Source organism: Schistocerca nitens, chromosome 1, assembly GCF_023898315.1.
Source record: "Schistocerca nitens isolate TAMUIC-IGC-003100 chromosome 1, iqSchNite1.1, whole genome shotgun sequence".
Classification (NCBI taxonomy): Eukaryota; Metazoa; Arthropoda; class Insecta; order Orthoptera; family Acrididae; genus Schistocerca; species Schistocerca nitens.
This window is the reverse complement of record NC_064614.1, coordinates 923,288,427-923,313,438: the sequence shown is the minus strand read 5'-3', so window position 1 is coordinate 923,313,438 and position 25,012 is coordinate 923,288,427. Positions and strand designations below refer to the sequence as shown.

General features: G+C 39.0%; 1 protein-coding gene across 10 annotated transcripts in view; it reads left to right on the top strand.

Moving 5' to 3' along the window:
- The first annotated feature begins 1,404 nt into the window (after nt 1-1,404).
- LOC126192659 (ribosome-releasing factor 2, mitochondrial) overlaps nt 1,405-25,012 on the top strand; it is a 253,755-nt gene continuing 230,147 nt past the window's right edge. For 3 of the 10 annotated variants that reach the window (XM_049932621.1, XM_049932624.1, XM_049932626.1), the window contains exons 1-2: nt 1,501-1,639; nt 20,279-20,381. Coding sequence is in view for 2 of the 10 variants with exons in the window: in XM_049932619.1 (XP_049788576.1) it covers nt 1,615-1,639 (25 nt within the window). In the remaining 8 variants the exon portion in view is untranslated. The other 7 variants (XR_007538482.1, XM_049932619.1, XM_049932620.1 and 4 more) reach the window with 4 other exon arrangements.

Below are 25,012 nucleotides of genomic sequence, written 5' to 3'. Positions count from 1 at the left end.
TATAAAATGTAGACTGGCAATGGCAAGGAAATCGTTTCTCAAGAAGAGAAATTTGTTAACATCGAGTATAGATTTAGGTGTCAGGAAGTCGTTTCTGAAAGTATTTGTATGGAGTGTAGCCATGTATGGAAGTGAGACATGGACGATAACTAGTTTGGACATGAAGAGAATAGAAGCTTTCGAAATGTGGTGCTACAGAAGAATGCTGAAGATAAGGTGGGTAGATCACGTAACTAATGAGGAGGTATTGAATAGGATTGGGGAGAAGAGAAGTTTGTGGCACAACTTGACTAGAAGAAGGGATCGGTTGGTAGGACATGTTTTGAGGCATCAAGGGATCACAAATTTAGCATTGGAGGGCAGCGTGGAGGGTAAAAATCGTAGAGGGAGACCAAGAGATCAATACACTAAGCAGATTCAGAAGGATGTAGGTTGCAGTAGGTACTGGGAGATGAAGAAGCTTGCACGGGATAGAGTAGCATGGAGAGCTGCATCAAACCAGTCTCAGGACTGAAGACCACAACAACAACAACAAATTAAGAAAAAAAATTATAAAAAAATAAAAATAAAATAAAAAAACACAGAAAATAAAAAAGTTGTTATATTAACTTAAGTATGTTGTTAAATTAACTTAATTATGTCATGTATCGGAAAATTTGACTCGTTCCACATCGTTACGAAATATCGTATTCATGATCCATGGAACTAGTATTAATCTAATCTAATCTAAGAGCTTGATGAGAGTTCAATGCAAGGAAGAAGAAACCCTAATGTTGGTTCCGAAAATAGATTTCGCACAGGTGTAAATCGAGGGCCACAAAAACGTTTACAAAAGTAGACTCGAAGACGAAATTTCAAACAACGAAGTTTTAATTTAACAGCAACCACATCACACTCAGAAGCTATTTTCTGCATATACTCCACAATTTATACACTGTCTCGTCTCACAAATTAAGAAAATCATACGAATCGTTTTTTGGTTACATATATTGAGTTTATTTATTTGCTCATCCAAAAATTTTCGAGAAGCCTTGGAAGTGTAGCTGTCGGCCATTGTTTTCCATTCTATCAGTAATAAAAGGAAAAATACTGAAATCGAATGGAGTACAGTAGGAATTACTGCACGATAACTACGACAGAATGCTTGTGTTTCGAAATACTGTCACCAGGGAGCAGTGGTGGAAAGAATGTGGCACAACAAATTACAACGAAATTGAACTTTTTGTGGTGTGAGAAAAGTGGCTTCTCACACTTTGCACCACTAAAAACTGGGAGTACACACTTGCAGTATGTCACTAGCAGTGGCGACAGTTTTGTTCGATGTGTGAAGTATATCGCCATAAAATATCGATGTTTACTATCTTGCGTCCAGATAAGTATCGCTAAATATTTACATCCTTCGACCATGGTCGAACAATACATCCCGAAGTCGACATATCGCTGTGCGATATCCCAAGTCCCAACCTTAATTACGGTAGTACACAAATAACAAATTATTCACTGTTGAGTCACAGTTAATGCATAAGGAAACTGAGCGTTAATTATTTGTAATTAGCGGTTATGTTGGGATGAAGTTGTCGTTACCTAAATTGGCAATCAGGGATTTTTGTATATATGTGTGATGGCTGTTTGTTATTAGGTATGTTAATAACCCGTATATATCCGCACTCCTCGATCCTATGATATTTATATGTTTTCAGTTTGAAAAGGACAGAAGTTTCCATACATCTGCAAGAACGCTATTACAGGGAACAAGGGACATAAATGCTCTGACACCGTTTCAATTAAGTGGATTTTCGCTATAATCGCTCAATTACTGGTTTCCCTGAAGGCACGCAAATTGTCATTACAACGATGGTTTTTGAGAGCCTTACAGTATGAGCGACGCACTTCAGATCAGAGGATTTAGTAACTGGCATGCTGAGGTGCTAGAAATAATGAATAAAATAATAAAATGATTCATCGAACGGAAAGAGAGAAAGCTTGTAAATTATAGCATCCGAACCTGTTCCCTCGTTTCTTGCATCAGAAAACATTTTATTTAAATTAAAAACAAAAAAGACGTTTGAATTTGCATGACGTTAAAGCAGCAGTTTGTGTTTGTCATATCAATATTACTTTTTTGCATCTTTGCAATCTATATATTTCATTAACACGTTACTTGCTCCTAAATGTAAATTATAGGATCTGCTAACTAACTGTCATTGGGAATCCCGTTTTAAGAAATGTAACTATATGAGAAGTAACTTTAACTTTCATTTACGCATCTTTTCTGTTTGTGATGCATCCTATTGGAGTCAATTTTTATAGATTTTTTAGTATTAATTTCTCCTGTGTGCTTGAAATAAACGATTAGGTTAAAAACACTTGCGCTAACTATAGTGAAGATGCTGTTTAAAATAGATATAAAAATGGGCTTAATAAGAAGCTATGTATTGTTAATATGTAGAATAACTTTCACATGCCTCTGTCAAAACAGAAGTTCGAAATTACCTGGACTGCTGTGCTACTAGACAAATGAGGTTTCTGTAGGCAGACAAAAAATAAAGTCTTTTACCTAACAAACCACTGCCAGTGGATCCAGCCTTTGCCAGGAACATCCTAAAGATATTTCCTCTGAGCTACAAATTTAAAATAACTGCAGATTGGCCATTAAATGTAACTACTTTTTATAGAGTCGATGTACATATTGGAAGTGTAACTGCTAGTGACTAGTCAGCTGAATTGTGGCCTTGCAATGTCACTATCCTTTCAAATTTTTTGTTGTTATTAAGAACAAATTCATATATTGTTGTAACAATAGCACTGTGTTAATCAAGACACTTCTCAAATTATTAATTATTCAGCATTTCTTTGAGTTTTAATGACACAACACAGTATCTTATAGGAGCTATTGGCAAGAAGTTGACGTAGCTGATTCAAATGTTTCTTACTTAAATGCTATTTATTTCTCTACATACTGTCTTTCTGTAAAGAGTCAGGTTTGCTCATGAGCATTGTTGTTATTGATGGTCAAAAAGGGATCTTGGTGGCCACTAGTTACAGGATATGGTGGTGATACTTTTACATATCAAAACACATGGGTGCTTTCATCTAATTTGATTTCTTGAGAGAGTTTTAACTAGTGCTTTTAGTGTGCTCGATAGGCACTTGAGAATGGAATATTAAGATTCTGAAATTGATCGTAATCCTCTCTATAATCGTTTAGATTAAGCTGAGATGAATATAAATTTGGCTTGGTAGAAAATAAGGTAAAGTACTAAAGTTGAGTAAGAGGGGGCTAAGGTGAATGAATATTACGTTGAGGAACACTTTGTAGTGAGAGAATATTTTTGAGAATGAATTCCCGTCTTCAAACTTCAGGGGAACTTACACTAGGGCAGAGCTATATGACATCTCTTGGTACATAAGTTGTGATATGGTACGCACTCTGTGTCACAGATAACCTTGCTGTTGAGTGTCTGCAAGCTCCTTCATCCTAATCTCTTGGATTGTGTTGTGCAGCATGATCAGAACTTGTTACACATGTTTCCAAGACAAACCGTTATTTTGTGTGCATTTTTATGTACTTCAAATTGATGGTGGTCATCGCTATATAGAAAGCTACTCAGTTATCACATATCTAAGTGAACAACAGTTTGACAAAATCCATTTACAAATGTGCCAGGAACAGGTTAGGGCTGTTAGGTCAGTTAGGAGGTTTGGTGAAAGGTAGTGAGACAGAGAAGGGGAAAAGTCTTGTGGGTGCATTGGTGGAATAGAAGGCTGTTAAGTGCTGGAGTGGGAGCAGTGAAAGGGATAGGTGGGTGTAGGACAGGCTAGTGAAGGTTGATGCCAGGGTGGGTGGGATTATGGGAACATAGGGTATAGCTCAGGAAGAGTTGTCACCTGTACAACTCAGGAAAATTAGTTTTGGTGAGAATTATCCATGTGGCAGAGGCTGTGAAGCAGTTGTTGAAGTCGTGTTGGGAAGCTGGTTCTTGGCCACAGTTTGTCAGTGGTCATTCATGTGGTCAGACAACTTGTGATCTGGCGTGTCCACATAGAAAGGAGCACAGTGGTTGTAGCATAATTTGTAGATCACATCGTTGCTTTCACAGATTGCCCTGCCTTTGATGGGATGCTTATGGCCAGAATGGAGTAGATGGTGGTGGGAGGAAGTAAGGGGCAGGTGTTGCACCTAGGTCAGGGATATGAAGCAAAAGGTTGGAAGTAGGGATGGACAAGGATATTGCATAGGTTCGGTAAGCAGTGGAATACTAGTGTGGAAGGGTTGGGGAGCACAGTGGCTAGGATATTCGTCATTTCAGGGCATGACAAGAGGTAGTCGAAAACCTGGTGGAGAATGTGATTCAGTTGCTCCAGTCTTGGGTCATACTGAGTCATGAGAGAGAGAGATTCTCTTTTGTTGCCAGAAGGTGTGTTTGTGGGAGGTGATAGGTGATGTGAGAGAGAATGCATGGGTGAACTGGGAGGGTAACACCTCTCACAGTGGTATTCAACTGTCCACCGAACCACTCCCAGGGGGCTCAGCACTATTAGGTGAGTGCATGCTTGGCTACAATGGGTCCCCAGCCTTTGCAGCATTATTTCCCTTTCCATGCTGCATGTCTAGCCTCAGCTGCTCTTCCTTTCCCCTCCCTTGGGGACTTGGTTGTATGCCATCTTCGGGAAACCGAAGTTCTTGGTAAAACTGTGTATGGATTCATCTTATGCACCCATCTTTCTTTCTCTGTCCTTTCTTTTCTTTCCCTTCCTCCACTTTGGCGTTCGAGATCTCTCTTTTTCCTTTCCTTTTTCTTCTTCCCTGTGTGTTTCTGAAGGCCAGCCCATCTGTTTGGCACATAAAAGATGACTGGGTAATACATAATTCCCAGCCCCAGGTTGACAAGTACATCTCCTACATACCCCCTTGTAAAGGCCAGGCCCATGGAGGGATGATTGCCTGAGTTGGTACCTTCCTCTATGCCGATTGGTCCCTTTGTCCAGATTCTGGGAGTTGTGACATGAGGTGTGGACAACCACGTAAGGCTGATGAGGCCTACCCCCCCCTCCCCTCCTCCCCTCTACACCCTCCCCCACCCCCACCTCTCCCCCCAGTGGGAAGGAGCATGCCACAGAGTCACTGGGAATCATGGGGGATTTCTCCATGTTGAGTTCCTCATCTCAGAAATGTAAATGGGTTTAGATGATAGAATTGACACCTCTCCTGGCTGTACCCATATACCTCATGACATCATGCGTGGAAGATGGTCACAATTTAATGGAAGTTAATCTATTTGTTGTAAAGAATGGTGTGGGTGCCATTGCCGGTCATGTGAAGTCCTGCTCTTGGTTGCGTAATGGGACCTTACTTTTGGTGATAGATTTCAAGCACAGAACCTGCTTAGGGCAACACTTCTCCACAGCTATCCTGTTAAAGTAGGGGCACACCACGCTCTGAATTCCTCCCGTGGTGTCAGATACGCTTGGCTTCATGATTGTCTGACCGAGGCTGAAATAACAGCCTATCTCACTGACCAGGGAGTGACTGCAGGTCACCATGTTATGAAAAGGGTTGATAAAGAATTAGTGCCTACTAACACTATATTCCTCACATTTGGCTGTGTGCTACTTCCATCGAAAATGAAGGCTGGCTATGGAGCTATTGCTGTCAGACCATATATCACATGCATTGGTATAAATGTGAGCATCACAGCCAGGCCCATTAATCTTGTGAAAATATAGCCGAATGTAAACCTGTGGCATGGAAGCTCATGAGAATGAATGTCCACCTCCTTCACTTCACTGTATCAACTGCAGAGCTGATCAAGCTGCTTCTGCCTGTGACTGTCCAATCTGCCTCAATGAGAGAGCCATTCAGGTCAATCCCTTATTTGACCCATTTCCAGCCTATCATTGGATGTGGAACATTTGCAGCATCAGATCCAATAGGGTTGAATTACAGCTCCTGTTGTGATCCTTCTGTCCCGTTGTTGTGCCTCCAGCAAACAAAACTATGCCCTCACAATCACTCTCACCTCCCGCACTTCACTTTAGTCCGTTTTGACCATCACCCTGTAATGGGGACTTTGGCTCATTTGAGACAACATCTAGTCACACCATTTCCTTGCACACCCAACTTCAAGTTGTTGCTGTCTTCTTTCCTTTCCCATTTTCACCTACTCTCTTTGCATTGTCTACTCACCCTTGTGTTCTGCTGGCACCAGGGCAGACAATTTGCAACTTACTTCTCGACTCCCTCCTCCATTTTTGCTGCTTGGCAACTTCAGTGCCGACCATCCACTTTAGGGCTCAACCAGCTCAATCTAATCTGTTTGAATACATGTACACCCACATTTCTTTCCAATTCCGTTCATTCCTTTTCGCACTTGGAGCTTCCAATGTGTACTGCTCAGCTTGCTCATTGTCTCGAGTGGTGTGTTCTCTCTGACACACATTCAAGTGGTCATTTCCTCCGTGTCATTCGTTTGGTAATGCCTATCCCATCTGTGCATCCAACCAACTGGCAGCTTTCCAAAGCTGACTGACAGCTGTACTCCTCACTGGCCACTTTCAATAAATACTATTTTCCCTGTGTTGATGACCAGGTAGAATACCTTGGAAACACTATCCTTACTGCTGCAGTGTGTTCCATACCTGCCACCTCTTCCTCGCTGTGACATGCTCTCGTTCCCTGGTGGATTGAGGCATGCCACGACGCAATATGTGAACAGAGAAGGGATACCGAAAAAAAGGTAGCCGGCTTTCTTTTCAAAGCTCTTTTAACAGTTTTAATCCCTCTTCTGTTGTTTGGTGTAATCTCTATCGGCTTTCAGGAACTGTGGTTCATTGCCCTGTTCCTGGTCTGACCATAGCAAACAATGTTATTGTATATCCCCGTGATATCTCCAACACTTTGGCCCAATATTTTACAGACATTTCGAGTTCCACCTACTACTATCCTGCCTTCCTCCCTCTGAAATGGCTGCCGGAGGCAAAGATGATCTCTCTCCTCCTAGAATTGTGAATGTTGCAGTACTATGAGGGAGTTTAAACATGCATTCTCTTCATCCTAGTCATCTGCCTCAGGACCGGACAGCATTCACACTCTGGTGTTTCAACATCTATCTCCTGAGGGCCTATGCTTTCTTTTCCACACATATAACCACATCTGGACAGATGACACATTTCCCAGTCACTGGCATGAGGCGGTTGTCATTCGCATACCTAAGCCTGGGAAGACAAACATCTTCCTTCCAGCTGCTGCCCAATTTCCCTCGTCAGTAGCATCTGCAAGGTGATGGAATGTATGATTAATGGTAGGTTGATGTGGTGACTCGATTCTCGGAATCTACTCTGTAATGCCCAATGTGGATTCCGTAGGCACTGCTATGCAGTTGATCATCTCGACACCTTTTCAACTCGTACTGGGAACAATTTTTTGCAGAAGTACCAAACTGTGGCCATGTTCTTTTTGGAGAAGGCGTATGGCACCTGCTGGGTGATGGGGGTCCTCTGTATTGTGTATGAGTGACGCTTCGTGTGTTGCCTGCCCCTTTTTTTCCAGGAATTTTTAAAGGTTATGTGTGGGCTTGGCTCTGTCGGACACTTTCATTCAAGAAAATGGGTTGCCTCAGGGTTCACTGTCCAGCGTCATCTTATGAACCGTAGTAATTAACCCTATTATGGATTGTCTCCTGCCAGGTATGTCGGGCTCTCTTTTCTACTTGAGCAGCATCTTCAGCAATGTCTTGATAATCTTTACTTGTGGGGCATCAACAATGTCGTCCACTGTTCCGCAGACAAGACCGTCTGTACGAACTGGCGGCATCAGGAGTTTCTTTCCCTGTCTCTACGTATCGGCCTATTCCTTCTTTCGTTCATTGACACAATGAAACTCTTCGCACTTGATGTTTTATAGGAAATTTTTTTGGTCTTCCCATGTCTCTTACCTGGCAGCTCATTGTACTCGCTTCCTCAGTGATCTACGTGTTTTATGCGATACCTCGTGGGGAGCAGACTGGACCGTCCTCCTCTCTTTATACCGGTCCCTTGTCTGTTCGTAACGGGATTATGGATGTATCGTATATTCATCCACCCCTCTGACTATCTTACGCCGTCTTAACAATGTCCACCATTGCGGGATGCCTTTAGCCACTGGTGCATTCTATGCTAGTCCCCTCGAGAGTCTCTTTGCTGAGGCTGTTGACTTACCAGGGTCCTACTTGCGGAATGTTCTCCTCAGTCTTTAGGTGAGCTGGGTCACCCATCCTATGCTCCCTTTTTTGACGATTCCCTTGACTGCCAGTATGGACTGCACCTTTCTTCTCTGTTGCCTCCTGGAGTTCAATTTCGTTTGCTGCTTTGACAGCTTTGCTTTACGCTCCCTGCCACGTTCCCCACGGATGCGAGCCCTTCGCCAGTCTGGCTTTGTGCCGAGATACTCGTTCATTTCGGACTCCGTTCGGTTCCTGTGGGCACTATTCCTGGCCTGGTATATCGTAGCAAGTTTCTCACACTTCGTGCATGGCTCAGAAACAGTGACTATGTCTACACCGTCAGTCCAGGACTGACCATAGTTTCGAGTCTGCCTCTGTACTTGCCAATGATCCTTATCAATATTGGCTTCTTGACCAGTGCTAGATTTTTACCACGGAGCTCTACACTCTTTATCAGACCACCCAGTACATCCAGTGACACGGATTTCTGAACTGTGTTGTCTGCTCAGATTCTCTCTGTGCTCTTCAGATCCTTCATGTGCTGTACTCAGTCCACCCTTTAATACAACGGATCTGAGAATACCTCGTGTTCCTGTGGGTTCCTGGTCACGTCGGCATGCCAGGGAATGAGAACGCTGCTGCTGCTGCTGCGTAGGGTGCAGCTCTCTCCTCCCTCACTTACTAGTCATTGTGTCATCTTCATGTCACTGTCTGTTACCATGTAGTGTTACTCAGGAGTACACAATGGTCTTCTCTTCAGGGGAACAAATATCAGGACATTAAACCTCTCCCAACAGCATGGTCGACTTCCTCTTGGCTGTCACATCATGAGGAGGTCATTTTAGCCCGGCTGTGTATAGGACACTGTCATTTTAGAACTGCCATTTATTAAGTGGCACCCTGCCCCACTCTGTTTCTGCTGCTCTCATTCTTGACAGTGTGCCACTTTCTGATCCAGTGCCCATTTTTTAGCTTTTTACATCTGTGTTTGCCATCTACTTTGTCAGATGTTTTAGCGGATGACACGCATTGTGTCAATCGCGTCTTACTTTTTATTCGCTACAGCAACATGGTGAAGCAAATTTGATCCCACGCCTCCTGGGGACTTCCACCATCTCAATGATGTTTTGAGAAATTTTTATTAGGGTTGTCCTTGTTCTTATCTGCTCCTCTTTTAAAGATGCTTGATTGGGTTTTTGCCTTTTTTGCTTCAGGTTTATATTTATTACTTCGTTTTCCTAACATTGTGATACGGGTGCTTATGGCTCTAGCAGTTTTCTGCCCTAAAGCACCAACCAACCAACCAACCAAACATCCACCAAGCCTATACGATATCATAGTCCATCTCTGCTCGAACCCTGCTCCCAGCCCCTTGCCACCTAGCCTGTTTATGTGCAATAGATGTACACGGAAGACCTGTCCCGTACATCCCCCCACCACCACCTACTCCAGACTGGTCACAGATATCTCCTGTCCCATAAAAGGCAGGATTGCCTGTGAAAGCGTTTATGTGATGTACAAACTTGGCGGCAACCACTGTGCTGCTTTTATGTGGGCATGACAGCTAACAAGCTGTCACTTCAATGACTGCTTCAGAGCCTGCACCATCTGGATTCTTCCTACTGACACCAGCTTTTTCGAACTGCATTGATGGGAACTCTCCCTGCAATATATCCTAACCCATCCCCATCCCTGCTCCCACTCTTGCACTACACAGCCTTCTACTCTCCTACACACCACCAACTCTTTTCCCTTCTCCACAGCTGTCCTTTTCCAATCCCTGCCCCTGCTGCCCCTCAAAACCTCCCCACTGCACCTAGCTACTATTCCCCCATCATGTCCCTTCATGCTCCAACAAACAGAAATACAGAAGCCTCCCCCACCCTGCTAGCAACCCACACCAAATTGCTGCTCCTGTCTGGCACAGTTACAGTCCACAGTCCGGTCGTGGGGACAGTGGTTTTTTTTCTATTTCGGAAGAAAAGCTTCTAACCAAAAGCTTAATTTTATAGCTGTGTTTTCGTTGTGCCCATCTGCAACTCAATGTCTCCTCTATACGGTGAGCGGTAATCTATCCTTTTCGTGATATTGCACAACATCATCTATGCTTTTCTGAATATTGTCTATCCTTTACACAATACTGTTCCTAGATTCTATCGATACAAGAGTAAGTAATTTGGATCAGGCTATACCGTTTTTCCAGAAAATTAAAAACTGCAGGCTCATTGTGACTCCATCAGCAGTTGCTATGTGTGTGTGCAGGAGAGAGCTGTTCTGATTTGTTTGTAACTCTTATCCTCAAAAGGAAAATAATTGATTGTCAAAATGAAGTTTTTGATAGTGAAAAGATATGTTTTCTTGGTCTTACAGTAAGAGTATGTACACTGAAGAATAAGGGTTTGGCCGCATGCAAGATACAGAGTGATATTGCACTAACAAGCAATAAGAATGGCATTTGTTGCGAATAGGGTGGAGTTCCATGTAGGGATGCATTTCATGCATCCAAGGATGTAAGTTTATCCTTGATAAACAAGGGGAGTTTTAGAGATTGGTCATCTAAGGCAGATATGCTTTCAGGTGGATACCTGAAGTCGGGTGTGATAAGATAATGATGCAGATAAATCTTGTGTGTCTAATTGAGAGAAGTGAGTAGAAGCTTGGAGTCAATGGATCTTGACGAGAGAGAGGCTTAACGGAATGATGATTGAAATATTATGGTATTTTCAGCTTGAGTATGAAGCTAACTGGAGTCCCGATGTAGGATTGTGGAGGCATATTTTGAATGTAGTGATGTGAGACTGTGAATGAAGCCTCTTTACCACAACTGTTGCAGCCCAGTTTTATTGAATGTTAACTGCAGGTTCGTAGTGGCATTCAGTGAGCATATAAAATGAAATTGTTGAAATTTTAATCTGTGAATGGGTGGAGAGTAATGGCTGGCCTTAAAGGCAGGCTGGGAATTACTTAGTAAAGTTGTGTGGGATCACAGGACAAAATTATTCAAGATACAATTCTGTGGGACCTGGCGTTACAATGTGTCCCTGATTCTTACTACCCACCTGCCCCTAATTTATGTCAATTTCTTTGATCTCAGCATTTCTTTTCAGTAACTACTCCTTGCTTCGCTCCCTTGTAGTTTCCTATATCTTTTATTTTTAGACATGTTTATCCCCCTCCCCCTGCCTGCCACATATAATGCCCTTAGCTTTCCACACTTACTAACTCTTGCAGAATGTTTTATCGGTAATCTAGATCTTGCTTATTACCACTTCTACCACTAAGCTCTCATGTTTCCAATCTCATCCAGAGCAGTTCCCAACAATCAGAAAGAAGGGTTGCTCAGCTGGACAGGGGAGGCTTAACTGACGGATGAGAAGAAAATTACATAATATCAAATTACAAAATATTTTCAAAAATTGACTATTTTTGATGATATAATGCATCTTATTTTGTGGATAAATACACCTTCTTAGAAAAGCTTACATTTTATAAACTAAATTGTGTTGCAAACAACTTGATTTGAAACATACTTAAAAAAAAGAATGTAAAATGTGGTGGTGAATGATGCAAACAATGTTATAAGTATAGACAGTCTTAAGGGCTAGAAATGAACCATGAATGAAGTCCTATAGGGTTCAATTTTAGATTCAGTGTGATTCTTTACCCATGAATATTACCTATCTCTTAACATAAATGAATCATTTATATTAATAAATAATGAAGTTGTTGCTTTTGAAAATATAATTGAATAGATAAAAAAATCTACTCACTGTGCAGTGGCAGGAGAAAATGCATAAAAAGAAGCTCAGGAAATATGCAAGCTTTCGGAACCAATGTTCATCCATATTTATATTGTAGTGATATTTTCAAGGAATTAGGTTTGACAACCACACTTTCACTGTGTATATCTTCTCTAACAAAATTCATCTTAAAAATCCTTCTTATTATGAGAACAACACAATAAGAAAGAAGTTGCTGATTATTAACCAAATTTTCTTCATTACTCATTAGTAAAGCATCTCAAAAAGCTGTTTAGTCTGCAGCCTTAAAATCATTTTGTTATATGCCAAACGACATAATGTATATGACAGGTAGCAAATTTTAAATCTAATCTCAAATTGTTTTTGCTGGACAACTCATTTTATTCTTTAAAAGCAAATAATTAAAAACTAAAAGCATGTGTAATGAGAAAGACAAAAATGTTTACTTTGTTGATACATTTTAGTGTGTTTATTTACAAATCATGGGTGCACAGTCAGAAAACTAATTTGTTTGGATATTTTTTAAAGAAATAATGCAAATGATGTGTGGAATGTGGAATTAATTAACAATCTGATCTATGTTACTGATTGTTGTTTTCAGGTTTGTACGATTAGTAAATGAAAATCTTATCCTACAGACAGAATAGGTAGTGTGCATCTGTAGTGTTTGCTGTAAAGCTGCTGTACAATTTTTAATTTACTTTTTTCTTCAAAAAATCCCATTGTAATAAGATAATATTAAACTACCAATAGCAGTTTCCAGCAGCTATATAGTATAACTGGGAAGGTAGTAGCTATTTCAAAGTGGCAGTGTCCTTTCTAATTTAGTCAATTAAATTTAGCTGTCATAAGCATGAATAGTACTAAGCAGTATAGTGGTAAGTTTTCTGTTAATGCAGTGTACAGAGTAAGCTTCTTGGTTTACTTGTGTTTTATTATTGTATACCTTGACTTGTTTATCTGTGAAGGTTCTCTTCATGATGGTATCTATGGAACGTAAAGAATGATTAGATGAATGAATAGTGTAAGAAAAAGCTTGATCTTTTGCATCTTACCTAATACGACAGTGTGGTGTATGCTTTGTTCAAAATATAGTAGATGAAGCATCAAACCAGGACACATTCTATGCACACAAGATGAAAGTACACTGAGAATAAAGCAAAAAGTAATGTATCTGATGAGCATTATTAAAGAAAAAACAAATAAAACATTGAAGAAAATGAAACTCAGATACCAAAAATCAGTGGTAGAAATGATAATTGATTCAGATCATTGGTCACTGCCCCACAGTGACAATGAACATTGTATTTACCAAGAAGCAACCAGACTCATATACACAGATTTTCTACAACAGGCACTATGTATGCTACCGACCAGCAGTGTTAAAAAAAAAAAAAAAAAAGAAGAAGAAGAAGCAGCCTTTAATGAAATCAGTGGATCATGAGTTGTAATTTTCTGGAACTGCTTGCCATTTGAGGCTGTCTTCTTGCTGTTTTATTTTCTGAAAATTATCTAAGAAAGTTGGAATTTAATATACTGTGTGTACAATTACCTGCCCTTCTAGATTTAGGTTTTCTGTGACTATTGTAGATCACTTGATTCTGTTATAGGGGTTGCTCCTCTTGAAAGGGTGTGGTGTCTTTCCTTCCCCGAGCCATCTCTACATCTCTGTGCGATGTTACACACTAATCTAATTCTTAACAAGTAATTAAAATTCATATTATTCAATTTCAAACAAATAAAAATGGCTTGTTGGTGCCAGAAACAGACATTGATGGTGTGTGACTAAATGAAACATTGAGTGTTCATGTGTAGAGAAAAATACTAATTTTTCCATTCTTTCATCCCATAATGTCTTTGAGAATTAGTTTCTGGAACAAATGCTGCTGAAATAAATCAAGTATTTATTGGATGAAAGTTAGCTGTAAGAATATTGTTATTGTCTGTGGCTGACAGCTTCACATTTTGCAGTCATCTTTCAGGATGTCACAATCCTTCTGCTTGTTCTTCTTTACGGTATCTGTTGCTAGTAGAAACATAATTTTTATATGAAGTGTAATTAATACAGGTAACAGAAAAAGGACACTGCTGCAAAAACTAGAAATAAGAAATTGAGACACACTGCAGATTCACTGGAATATAGAAAACATCATGTTGAGTCTTAATACCTATTGTAAACTGACCCATGTCCTTATAACACGTTGGTGACTGTTATTCTTCAGTATAGTAATACAGATAATAGAAGATAAACAGCAGCAATTTTAGTGCAGCTAAGAAAAAACAGCTTTTCTGCTAATTTCACTAATTCGTTTTGGCTTGTGACTGCAGAAATAGCATATTGCATTAGAATGATAGTGTTTTGTCAATGCAGTGTGCACAATCAGTTTCTAGTTGCTGCTTCACTTTCTTATTTAATAACTCTACCATTACTACATTGACAAAGGTGGGGCTCCAGATTATGGTGGAGGAGTGAATGAATTGCTAACAGAAATAGGACTGCCACAAACAGATATTTAAAAATGTAGTGAATTTTAAAGTATTCAGATTTTAAACTCATTCATTAAGAGGGGGAAAAAAAATGCCAAAGGAATGAAAAAAGGTCCTTCCGAAAACTGGGTGTAGGAAATTATTGGGCTGTACCTCTGGAGCAACAGACTAGATTCAAATTCCACAGTGCGCAATTATGAGCTGTAGGTAGTTAATAAGTAATAAATGAGAGTTAAAGACAAAATGATAAAACTAAACTGAAATTGCTAGTGAAAAGAAATCTGCAAGAAAAAGGGTAGGTACAGGAGATAAGAGAACAAAGAAAGAATATGGGATGAAAACTGGAAGACTTGAGTCAGGAACAGTGGTTGAGATGAAAGAAAAAGGAAAGGAAAAATCACAGAGAAGAGAAAAAAATGAAATGGAAAGTAAACATAAAACATACTAGCACATTAAAATGTGTACCAAACTATGACTCAAAATCAGAATCATGGCAAATGCTTTTACCAACTTAGCTGTCCATTCAGGACTTAAGCATTGGTTTCTCAGTTCCAACAAAGAAATTATAATTTCTGGAACTAATTTAATTTGGGCGTAACCATTCTCTTTGCAGTCCTGCTCTCATGTTTTATGTTTCATTGGCTGGTATCTTGATGCTTGTGTTCTGTCATATATAATTTCGTGAAAGTGTGGAACCACTATCAGATTAGAGTTCATTGTTCATGTATAATACTGCTTAAAGTCTGAGAGAAGGTAACTGTGTACTATGAATGCATAATGAGTCAATGAAGTCAATAAATCATTGAAGCTGTAGTCTAGTAATAGCCCTCTGATTGATAGAATGATCAGTTGTACAATTTTGATAAAGCTGATGAGTCAATGAAGTCAATAAATCATTGAAGCTGTAGTCTAGTAATAGCCCTCTGACTGATAGAATGATCAGTTGTACAATTTTGATAAAGCTGATGGTGTAAAAGGATACCTGCATCTCCAGGCTGTTAGCATTGTGAGGAACTGCTTGAAGCTGTTTCAACAGATGAATCTGATATCTTTTCAAAAATGCCACAGTGAGGAGTAGTTATCAAAATCCCATATTTTAAGCTGAATGAAAGTGTGTCCTCACATTGTTTTCTTTCTTTTTCTCACTAAGGGACCATGAGTTATGGTGCTCTCCAACACTTATGAGGGAGTGCTGATAAGGCCCAGGCTTTATAAAGAAAGTAATGCTGTATGAGTATGAAATATTGATTTGCTCAACATATTCGCCTTCGAGCTCAACTCCTTTCTGGCATCTTTGCTCCAGAGTCTTTAACCCATCCAAATAAAAGATTTCAGTTGTGCTGTAAACCTCTGATCCACAGCCTTTTTGGTTTCCTCAGTGTTCAGAAATCATTTTCTCGTGAGATGTTTCTTGATATTTGGGAAAAGATAAGTCTGAGGGAACCAAGTCAAATGGATATGGTGGAAGTTTGAGGATTTCAAAGTAAAGGTCTGCCAATTGTTAGTGTGTGATGGGTGCCTTGTGAGGATGGGCATTGTCTTGCAGAGACAGCATACCTTCTCTCAGCTTTCCACAACATTTGGAGACCAATTGTTGCTTCAGTTTGTTGAGAAGTTCAACATAGTACTTTGAAATGATGGTTTACCATGTTCTTAGTAGTCTGTAAACAGGATTCCATCTTTATCACAAAAGATGGATGCCAGCAACTCGCCAGCTGAGCTTTGTATTGAACTTCTTTAATCAATGTGTGTGTATTCTTTGGACTATTATTTGGGCTCTAGATCATAAGTGTGTGTCCAGGTTTCAACTATGTTGATGAGGTGATCCAAAAATCCTACAGAATCCCAGGGAAACTCAACCCAAATGAAATGTAAAGCAACCACTCATTCACACTTTCGGTCTGCCTTGACACATTTAGGAATCCATTTGGCTGAGAGCTTTCTCATGTCCAAAACTTTGTGAACAATATGACCCACATGTTCTTGGGATATGCTTTGGGTCTCTGTTATATTTTTAGCAGTTATCCTTATACTATCCAGAATCATTGAATGAACAGCACACACTGTTTCCAGAACCGTGACTTAATATGGACTTTCAGTATGCTCTTCATCTTCAGTGCCATAATGCCCTGTTTTAAATGCAGCAATTCATTTCTTGATAGTGGAATAGGAGTGGCAGTTATCGCCCAGTGTACCAGACATATTGTCATAAATTTGTTTGGTTGTGTTCCCTTACAGCTCAATTCTCTCTCACCGTGAATTCTCTGTTTTCTTGTGCCATGTTCGTTTCAAACATGCACCCAAGAAATAAAAACATTACTGTTATACAAGTACTATCACCCATTATGTAAAGAATAAAGTTTAATGCAAAAACAAAATGTCAGAATTAATGTACATCAATTTTAACTAGGAAAAGCCAACAACTTATTAACACCCCATTGTAACAAGTGCCTTTCGTTAGTCCTTACTACAAAATAGTACACTATAGTGGCTGGCACAGAAGTAGAGTCCAGACATGAATGAGTATTTCGATTCTCCAAGAAAGGAATACGAATGTGAATGGAAATCAACCGACTTTGACAATTTTAACAAAGAGCTCGTGCATAGAACTGTACTTGGATATTACGACAGAGGAGAGTATCCAACGGATAAAAAAATACAGTCTGACCTCCATGAAAAACTTAATTACTCGGGCTCAGAGACCTCTGATCTTCGTTTCTCCACTCGCTCGGTTTCCGATTTAAGAAGTGTAATGACGGCCAAGGAAATTTTTAATGGAACACAGAGACATTGCAGTAGCAAGAGCGAAGTTTTTGTGTACAACAGTGCACTTCTTGCGTGCTGAAGACACCAGGCCGGTAGTGTCCTTGCATGAAACTCTGGTTTCACAGAACCATGCCATTAAGTATATATAGCATGACTCCAAAGGAAACGGCGGTTTGAAAGTGCCTATTTTTAGAGGTGGCCGATTAATCATCGCCCACGATGGTTCATTAACCGCATGCTACATACCAGAGGCCAAACTTGTTTTCGTGGTGGGAAAAGTTCTTGCCAATACGATTACCATTCAGAAATGAATGGAGAAGTTTTTAAGAATTAGTTTATTCGGTTGTTGTCTGCGCTGGAAGAAGGGTCAATTATCGTGATGGATAACACCAGCTACCACTCCATGTAGATAGAAAAGCTGCCATGTTCAAATTGGCGCAAGGCAGATATTATGGAGTGGTTAAAGAGAAAGAATATTTCATTTTCAGTCGATGAAGCGAAGGCTGAACTCCTGTCTAAGGAAGAAATAGTAGGTGCCAAAAGGACTTACAAATTAGATCAACTGCCAAATAAAATGGGACACCAAATGGTACATCTACTTTGTTGATGTTATGTAAAACACTGCAGCAAAGTTGTTATTTCAGCTAATTGTGTGTAAATAACACAAGAAAACAAGAAAATATTAAAAAATGAATTTAGATTTATTTAATTGGTTTCCTGGAGCTAATAAACAAAAATGAATTGAGTACCTTACAGATATGTTTCTTAAGAAAGAAACTTGTACCTGTAGTTTTATTTGCTTTCTTTGTTTTTGTTTTAGTTAGTTATGTGTGCTACTATTAAACACATTCAATCTGAATATGACAAGTGTGTGAAATGAACAAATGTTGCCCACATTTCATAAGCAACATATCTGCTAGATATATTAATCAGTTATTTGTATGTTCTGGGATTATAACTGCAGCCTTTTCGTATGATGTGGTATGAGTCAGTTATACAGTTATTGTACATCTTTTCGGCAACATGAGATAAGTCAACTTGCTGACCATTTCCACGATTTCTTAAGGTTATTTTTTACGTTCATACAGTGATTTGTATTTAACTATGTTCTCTCTCTCTCTCTCTTAAAAACACACATACCTCTATATAGGCCTTATAATTATTGCCTAACCTGCCCAATGCTAGAGTCCATTTTGCTGAATTCTGTTTCCAGCATTGTTCTTTTAGGTTCTTGACACACATCCATGCATGCGCACCCCCCCCCCCCCCCCACACACACACACACTCTACTAAACATACAAAAATCCTATGGAGTAGGAGGAGTTGGCAAGTATATATGACTTGTGTTTTACATTTATTATTTTCATCTCCAAATACCTCACTTGTTTACCTGCCACACTAAGGCTGGCTGATGAATAGTGTAAATCATTTCTCCTTCTGATGTTGTATGTTTGAATTTTATTGTTGATTTCAAACTGTGGTTGACTATTGACAACAAACTTCAGCAGTATTCTAAACTGTTTAAAGAGCGGTCTACAAGACGTTCTAGAAAGGGCATTGCTTACAATCCTTATTACATACTTCTGCACAACGAACACATTGTTTCCTCAATGACATGTTATCCCAGAATATTACACCATATGATATTAATGAATGAAAATAGAAAAAGAAAAAAAAAATACTCAACTTTTTGAAATTTTCATCTCCAAAATCTGGTAACTGTCATTCAAAAGTTGCACAGATTTGATACTTAACAAGCCTTATAACATTTTATTTACAGTGCAGATTCTTATCAATGTAAACAACTAAGAATTTCAAATATTCTGTTTTGTTTATTGATTTACCATCATTCATTATTTGTAATGGTGTGGTCAGGTCTTGTGTAGCACTGAATTGCTCGTACTGTGTTTTATCCAAATACGGTGACAGTCGATTTTCAGAGAACCATTTATTAATATATAAAAAAAAGAAATATTATTTATGTTTGCAAGTGTGGAAGTTCCTCCATTAGTGTTCATTATAATACTTATCAGCAAAAGGAACTACTTCTATTTCCTGAATATATATTGGAAGATTGTTTATGTATTACAAGAACAACAGCATACCCAGTGTTGGTCCTTGTGATAGATCTATAATTATTATTCTCATTCTGAAATGGCTGTTTCATGTGGTAACATGATGACTGTTCAAAGGTTTGTAATCGACTAATTAATCGCTTTTAAGAATTCCTCAGTATTGTGAGAGAAATTGTCTAGGAGAAACAAAATTAATCTGCATTTGAAAACACTGCTACTGTCTACTAGACACTTTATTTCTACAGGTAGAGTAATCCACCCATTTATTGATCTCCACAGATCCCTGGATGCTAATGAACTGAAATTACGTGCACTATCAAAACAAAGAAACTCAAAAAGGGAAACAGCTCTTAGAAATCACATTAATAATTAACTGTTTTTAACGTGCTATAAAATATTTGTCCTCCTCATGCCTAAATTTCATGCAATAAAGGTTAGCAGAAACTTACTGTTGATATGTCTTGCTGCTTGCAGAATATTTATATGATCACATTGACATTGATCATAGAGCAAAACAGTTATCTACATTGTGAAAGACTTTCACTGCCAAAAATTTCACTTACTTCTGTGCTAATGATAGGTGTGGAAGCAGGTAGTGCAGATTATTTTTAGGGAAAAGAAACATTACTGATTTGAGGGACCACTATTGGCTGTCTATATAATGGAAAAAGTTAAAAACCCGTGTCATATGAGCATTCTAGAGTGTAAATTTATGATAAATTATTGTGAATAGCCATAGTTGTACATACAATTTATTCTGTGAGGGAAATTTTGCTGTTAATAGACCACTTAAGATGAATAGAAACATTCACAGAAGCCACTTTTGGTGGCGGCTTCTGCCTGTTAATGTGTAACTTAAGTCATCCAGCATTAATGAAGGGTTCCTTTCATTATAGTATGTACAGAATGTATAGGATGATGGAATGAATGAATAAAACACTTAAGCAGATAAGAGGCATGTGCTAATTATTAATAAATTTTATTCCAGAGGGTCAAAATGTTGATAGGATTGCCTCTGCTGGGCAACTAAATGAAAAGATTTGCAATGGGAAGAAACTGACTGAAAGATTCTTTGGTGTTGAGAGTTTAAGGTATGTTGGGAATAGTTTTTTAAATTTAGTTTTATATTAATTTCGTCTCATGGGTTTTTGTGTTAGTCATTTTTATGTAGTTTGGGGTGTGGCAGCTTTTGGATGTATGTTCTCTTCTGCTAAATATGCCTTTGGACATAGCTTTGCATATGTGAAAAGTGCAAAATTACAACTTGATTTCAATATCATATTAACACTCACTGGATAAATGGGTTCTTACATTGAAGGAAAGTAAGTGTATACCTCCAGAGGGATCGCATCTAATTAAGCATGGTCATTGCCTGATTAATTGGTACACAACAGTTTCAGCTATTGTTAATAGATACCTGCTTCATTAGAGATTGATTCATTTGTAATTAATTTGGTCTGAAATGCAATGCACCCCACTGAAAACTCATTACAGGAACCTCTTCTATTGTTCTTTGCATTCTGAAGCAAGCAGTTCATACGGCATCCTGTGTAGTGCTACACACTTTGTGAATAGATGTAAGCTGTGTTCGTCAGCCAGGACTGTCATTATACGGCAATATCAAAGTCTGTATAAATGTTTTCGGGTGTAGGACAAATGGGTGTCCCTGCAACTATTGCGGCTCTGCTCACTTCTACAGTTGTGGGTGTAGATGGGAGGGGAAAATGGGGGGGGGGGGGGGTGAGTTGATCACATACCCGTAAAATTACTTCAACTAACAAACTCAACAGCCTCAGCCTGAGCAGTACATGAAAATGTTAAATAACTGAAGTTCAGTTTCAGCAATACAAATAAATAAAATATATATGATGCAAGTCACCAAATTATAGGTTTCAAATAAATTGTGATTTACTTGTTAACTTAGTTTGTCATAAATAAACTGAATGTTGAGCTTATAAAGTTCATTTAGTGCTATAACTGTGTTGAACTGCGAAACAAAAGCTCTAGCTGCACAAATCAGCATAAAATCAATAATCAGTGCATGATTGCTAAAAATTCAGCAAAGTCTAAAAAATAGTTAAGTGTTACCTCCACACTGAAATGCAACTGTGTCAGCATTGTGCACAGAGAAAGTCTTAACTGTTACATGCACTACCCACAAAGTTTACCAAGTCCTGAGAATGTGCAGCCACTTTGCCACTAAGAAACTAAATCAAAAACTTTGAGCAGGCTGACACAGATTTATTTACCTTCCAAAGACATACAAAACAGTAATATTCAATTCACAGTAGCTGTTTGGTATACGTACACTGCATGCATCCCCTTGAATTGCACCTGTAGCACACTTACTTTTGAAGTACTGGTCCTGCAGTGATGGGCATGCCGGACTATTCAAATAAATTAATATTTTTTGAAAGTGTTACTGCCTGTGGTTCAGTGGGCATATTGAAATGTTTATGGTGTGCTAACTACAAAATGAAGTAGGAAACACAGCAGTTTGATGAAACTTTTCCATATATTAAAAAAAAGAGGAAATTTACACCTTTAACTGGTACAGATTTTGTACCAAGAAAGCTTGCTGAGAACTGAGAAAAAGTGAGCTAGAACTGAAAAAGCATTTCTTCTCCCACATTATATAATAGAGGGAAACATTCCACGTGGGAAAAATATGTCTAAAAGCAAAGATGATGTGACTTACCAAACGAAAGCGCTGGCACGTCGATAGACACACAAACAAACACAAACATACACACAAAATTCAAGCTTTCGCAACAAACTGTTGCCTCATCAGGAAAGAGGGAAGGAGAGGGAAAGACGAAAGGATGTGGGTTTTAAGGGAGAGGGTAAGGAGTCATTCCAATCCTGGGAGCGGAAAGACTTACCTTAGGGGGAAAAAAGGACGGGTATACACTCGCACACACACACATATCCATCCACACATATACAGACACAAGCAGACATTTCTTTAAATATGTCTGCTTGTGTCTGTATATGTGTGGATGGATATGTGTGTGTGTGCGAGTGTATACCCGTCCTTTTTTCCCCCTAAGGTAAGTCTTTCCGCTCCCGGGATTGGAATGACTCCTTACCCTCTCCCTTAAAACCCACATCCTTTCGTCTTTCCCTCTCCTTCCCTCTGTCCTGATGAGGCAACAGTTTGTTGCGAAAGCTTGAATTTTGTGTGTATGTTTGTGTTTGTTTGTGTGTCTATCGACATGCCAGCGCTTTCGTTTGGTAAGTCACATCATCTTTGTTATATGGTTATAATAGAGGGAAACATTCCACGTGGGAAAAATATATCTAAAAACAAAGATGATGTGACTTACCAAACGAAAGTGCTGGCACGTCGATAGACACACAAACATACACACAAAATTCAAGCTTTCGCAACAAACTGTTGCCTCATCAGGAAAGAGGGAAGGAGAGGGAAAGACGAAAGGATGTGGGTTTTAAGGGAGAGGGTAAGGAGTTATTCCAATCCCGGGAGCGGAAAGACTTACCTTAGGGGGAAAAAAGGACGGGTATACACTCGCACACACACACATATCCATCCACACATATACAGACACAAGCAGACATATTTAAAGACAAAGAGTTTGGGCAGAGATGTCAGTCGAGGCGGAAGTGCACAGGCAAAGATGTTGTTGAATGACAGGTGAGGTATGAGTGGCGGCAACTTGAAATTAGCGGAGATTGAGGCCTGGTGGATAACGGGAAGAGAGGATATATTGAAGAGCAAGTTCCCATCTCCGGAGTTCGGATAGGTTGGTGTTAGTGGGAAGTATCCAGATAACCCTGACAGTGTAACACTGTACAAAGATGTGCTGGCCGTGCACCAAGGCATGTTTAGCCACAGGGTGATCCTCATTACCAACAAACACTGTCTGCCTGTGTCCATTCATGCGAATGGACAGTTTGTTGCTGGTCATTCCCACATAGAAAGGACGCATTCTATGTGGGAATGACCAGCAACAAACTGTCCATTCGCAGTGTGTGTTTGTGTTTGTTTGTGTGTCTATCGACCTGCCAGCACTTTCGTTCGGTAAGTCACATCATCTTTGTTGTTTATATATATATATATATATATATATATATATATATATATATATATATATATAATTACAGTAATGCTTAACATAATCCTGTATTGTTGTATAAATGTTTTTTACAAAGCTACATTAATGAATCTGAATACGATACAAAAGGATCAATATAAAGGAAAGTTATGATTTTGATAACATTACAATTGATTTCATAATGGGGAAGGAAGTAATTGAGCTTCTAAACATCTTGGACAAGAGTTTCCAAGGAGAAAAAGAACAGTCTCTGGACTTCATCAGTTGAATTTATAATTGAGGGCCTTAACAAACTCAGACTGAAAGGAAGGTTTTCTTCCTTATGCAAAGAATGTAAAGAAATCTGAACTTGGCTTAGAACAGCTGCAACTTCCAAGGAAAAAAGGAGTTCCTAAGCAGTTGTCCAAGGGCATGGATCCACATGAATTTCTATCGCTGGAAGAATTTTACTGCCAGGAATAATTTCAAATTATTGATATGGCTGCCCAAGGGCTTAGGTATTGAATACTTGGCCAACCTAGCCTGAAGAAACAGGTTACCATGGAAAAAGTATTGTTGGAGAAAAAAAGGACATGATTTAGTGTCTCCATACCCAGAAATTGATGTTCAAACTCTGAAAATAAAACTTGAATGCTTTCATTTACAATACAAAGTAAAATGCCTGAAAGACACAAAAGAGCTTTTGGTTTCTGTGAGAAAAGAAGTTGAATAATTATTTAGTTATGTTGAAGCACTGGTAAGAGCTATCCTTGTGTGCCCAGCTTCAAGCTTGAAGCAGAATGCATTTTTACTGCTTTACGATGGCTAGAGAGCTACTTGTGTTCTGCAGTGACACAGCAGAGGCTCAATCATTTAGCAGGCTGCAGTGTGCACAAATTGTTGTTAGATCAGATAGACTAAAGAAAAATTGCTAGAATATTTGTTTCCGATTCTGACAACAGGAGAAATATTTTCTGATCACTACAGAATGAACTTTGTAAGATTATTTTACCTTATGCTGTTGATACTGTGTTTATCATTTCTGACATTGTAATTACTTACATTTTTATTTGTATTTTCTTTTTGTGTTTTTAAATGTATTTTAATGTTTGAAAAATAAACTAAATAAAATTATGTGTGTAGAGGCAATTTATTTACATTTCCAATAAAAATCAAGCAGAAGCTAGTTAGAAATACTTAAGTTTGAAATAGTTACCGTGGTTATTTAGGACATAATAATCATAAACACAGTGTCGATAAATTTAAATGTTAATACTGTATAGAATGAAATTTTTCACTCTGCAGCAGATTGTGTGTGGATTTGAAACTTCCTGACAGATTAAAACTGTGTGCCGGACTGAAACTCAAACTTGGGACTACCTTTTGTGGGCAAATGCTCTACCCTGTCTATTTACCCCCCCCCCCCCCCCCCCTCCGTCCCACCCTCACCACCACCACCACCACCACCACCCTCGCCACCACCACCACCACCACCACGAACAACAACAACAACAATTTAATGCTGGTGACACCTGTGGTTAACACTGAACTAAATACATAAATAAATTAGGTTAGATACTGTCCATTACTACTGTAATATGTGGTTGAAACAAAATAATCGTAGTATCACAAGGTTCAGATTGTGAGGTCCTATTGTGCCATGTTAC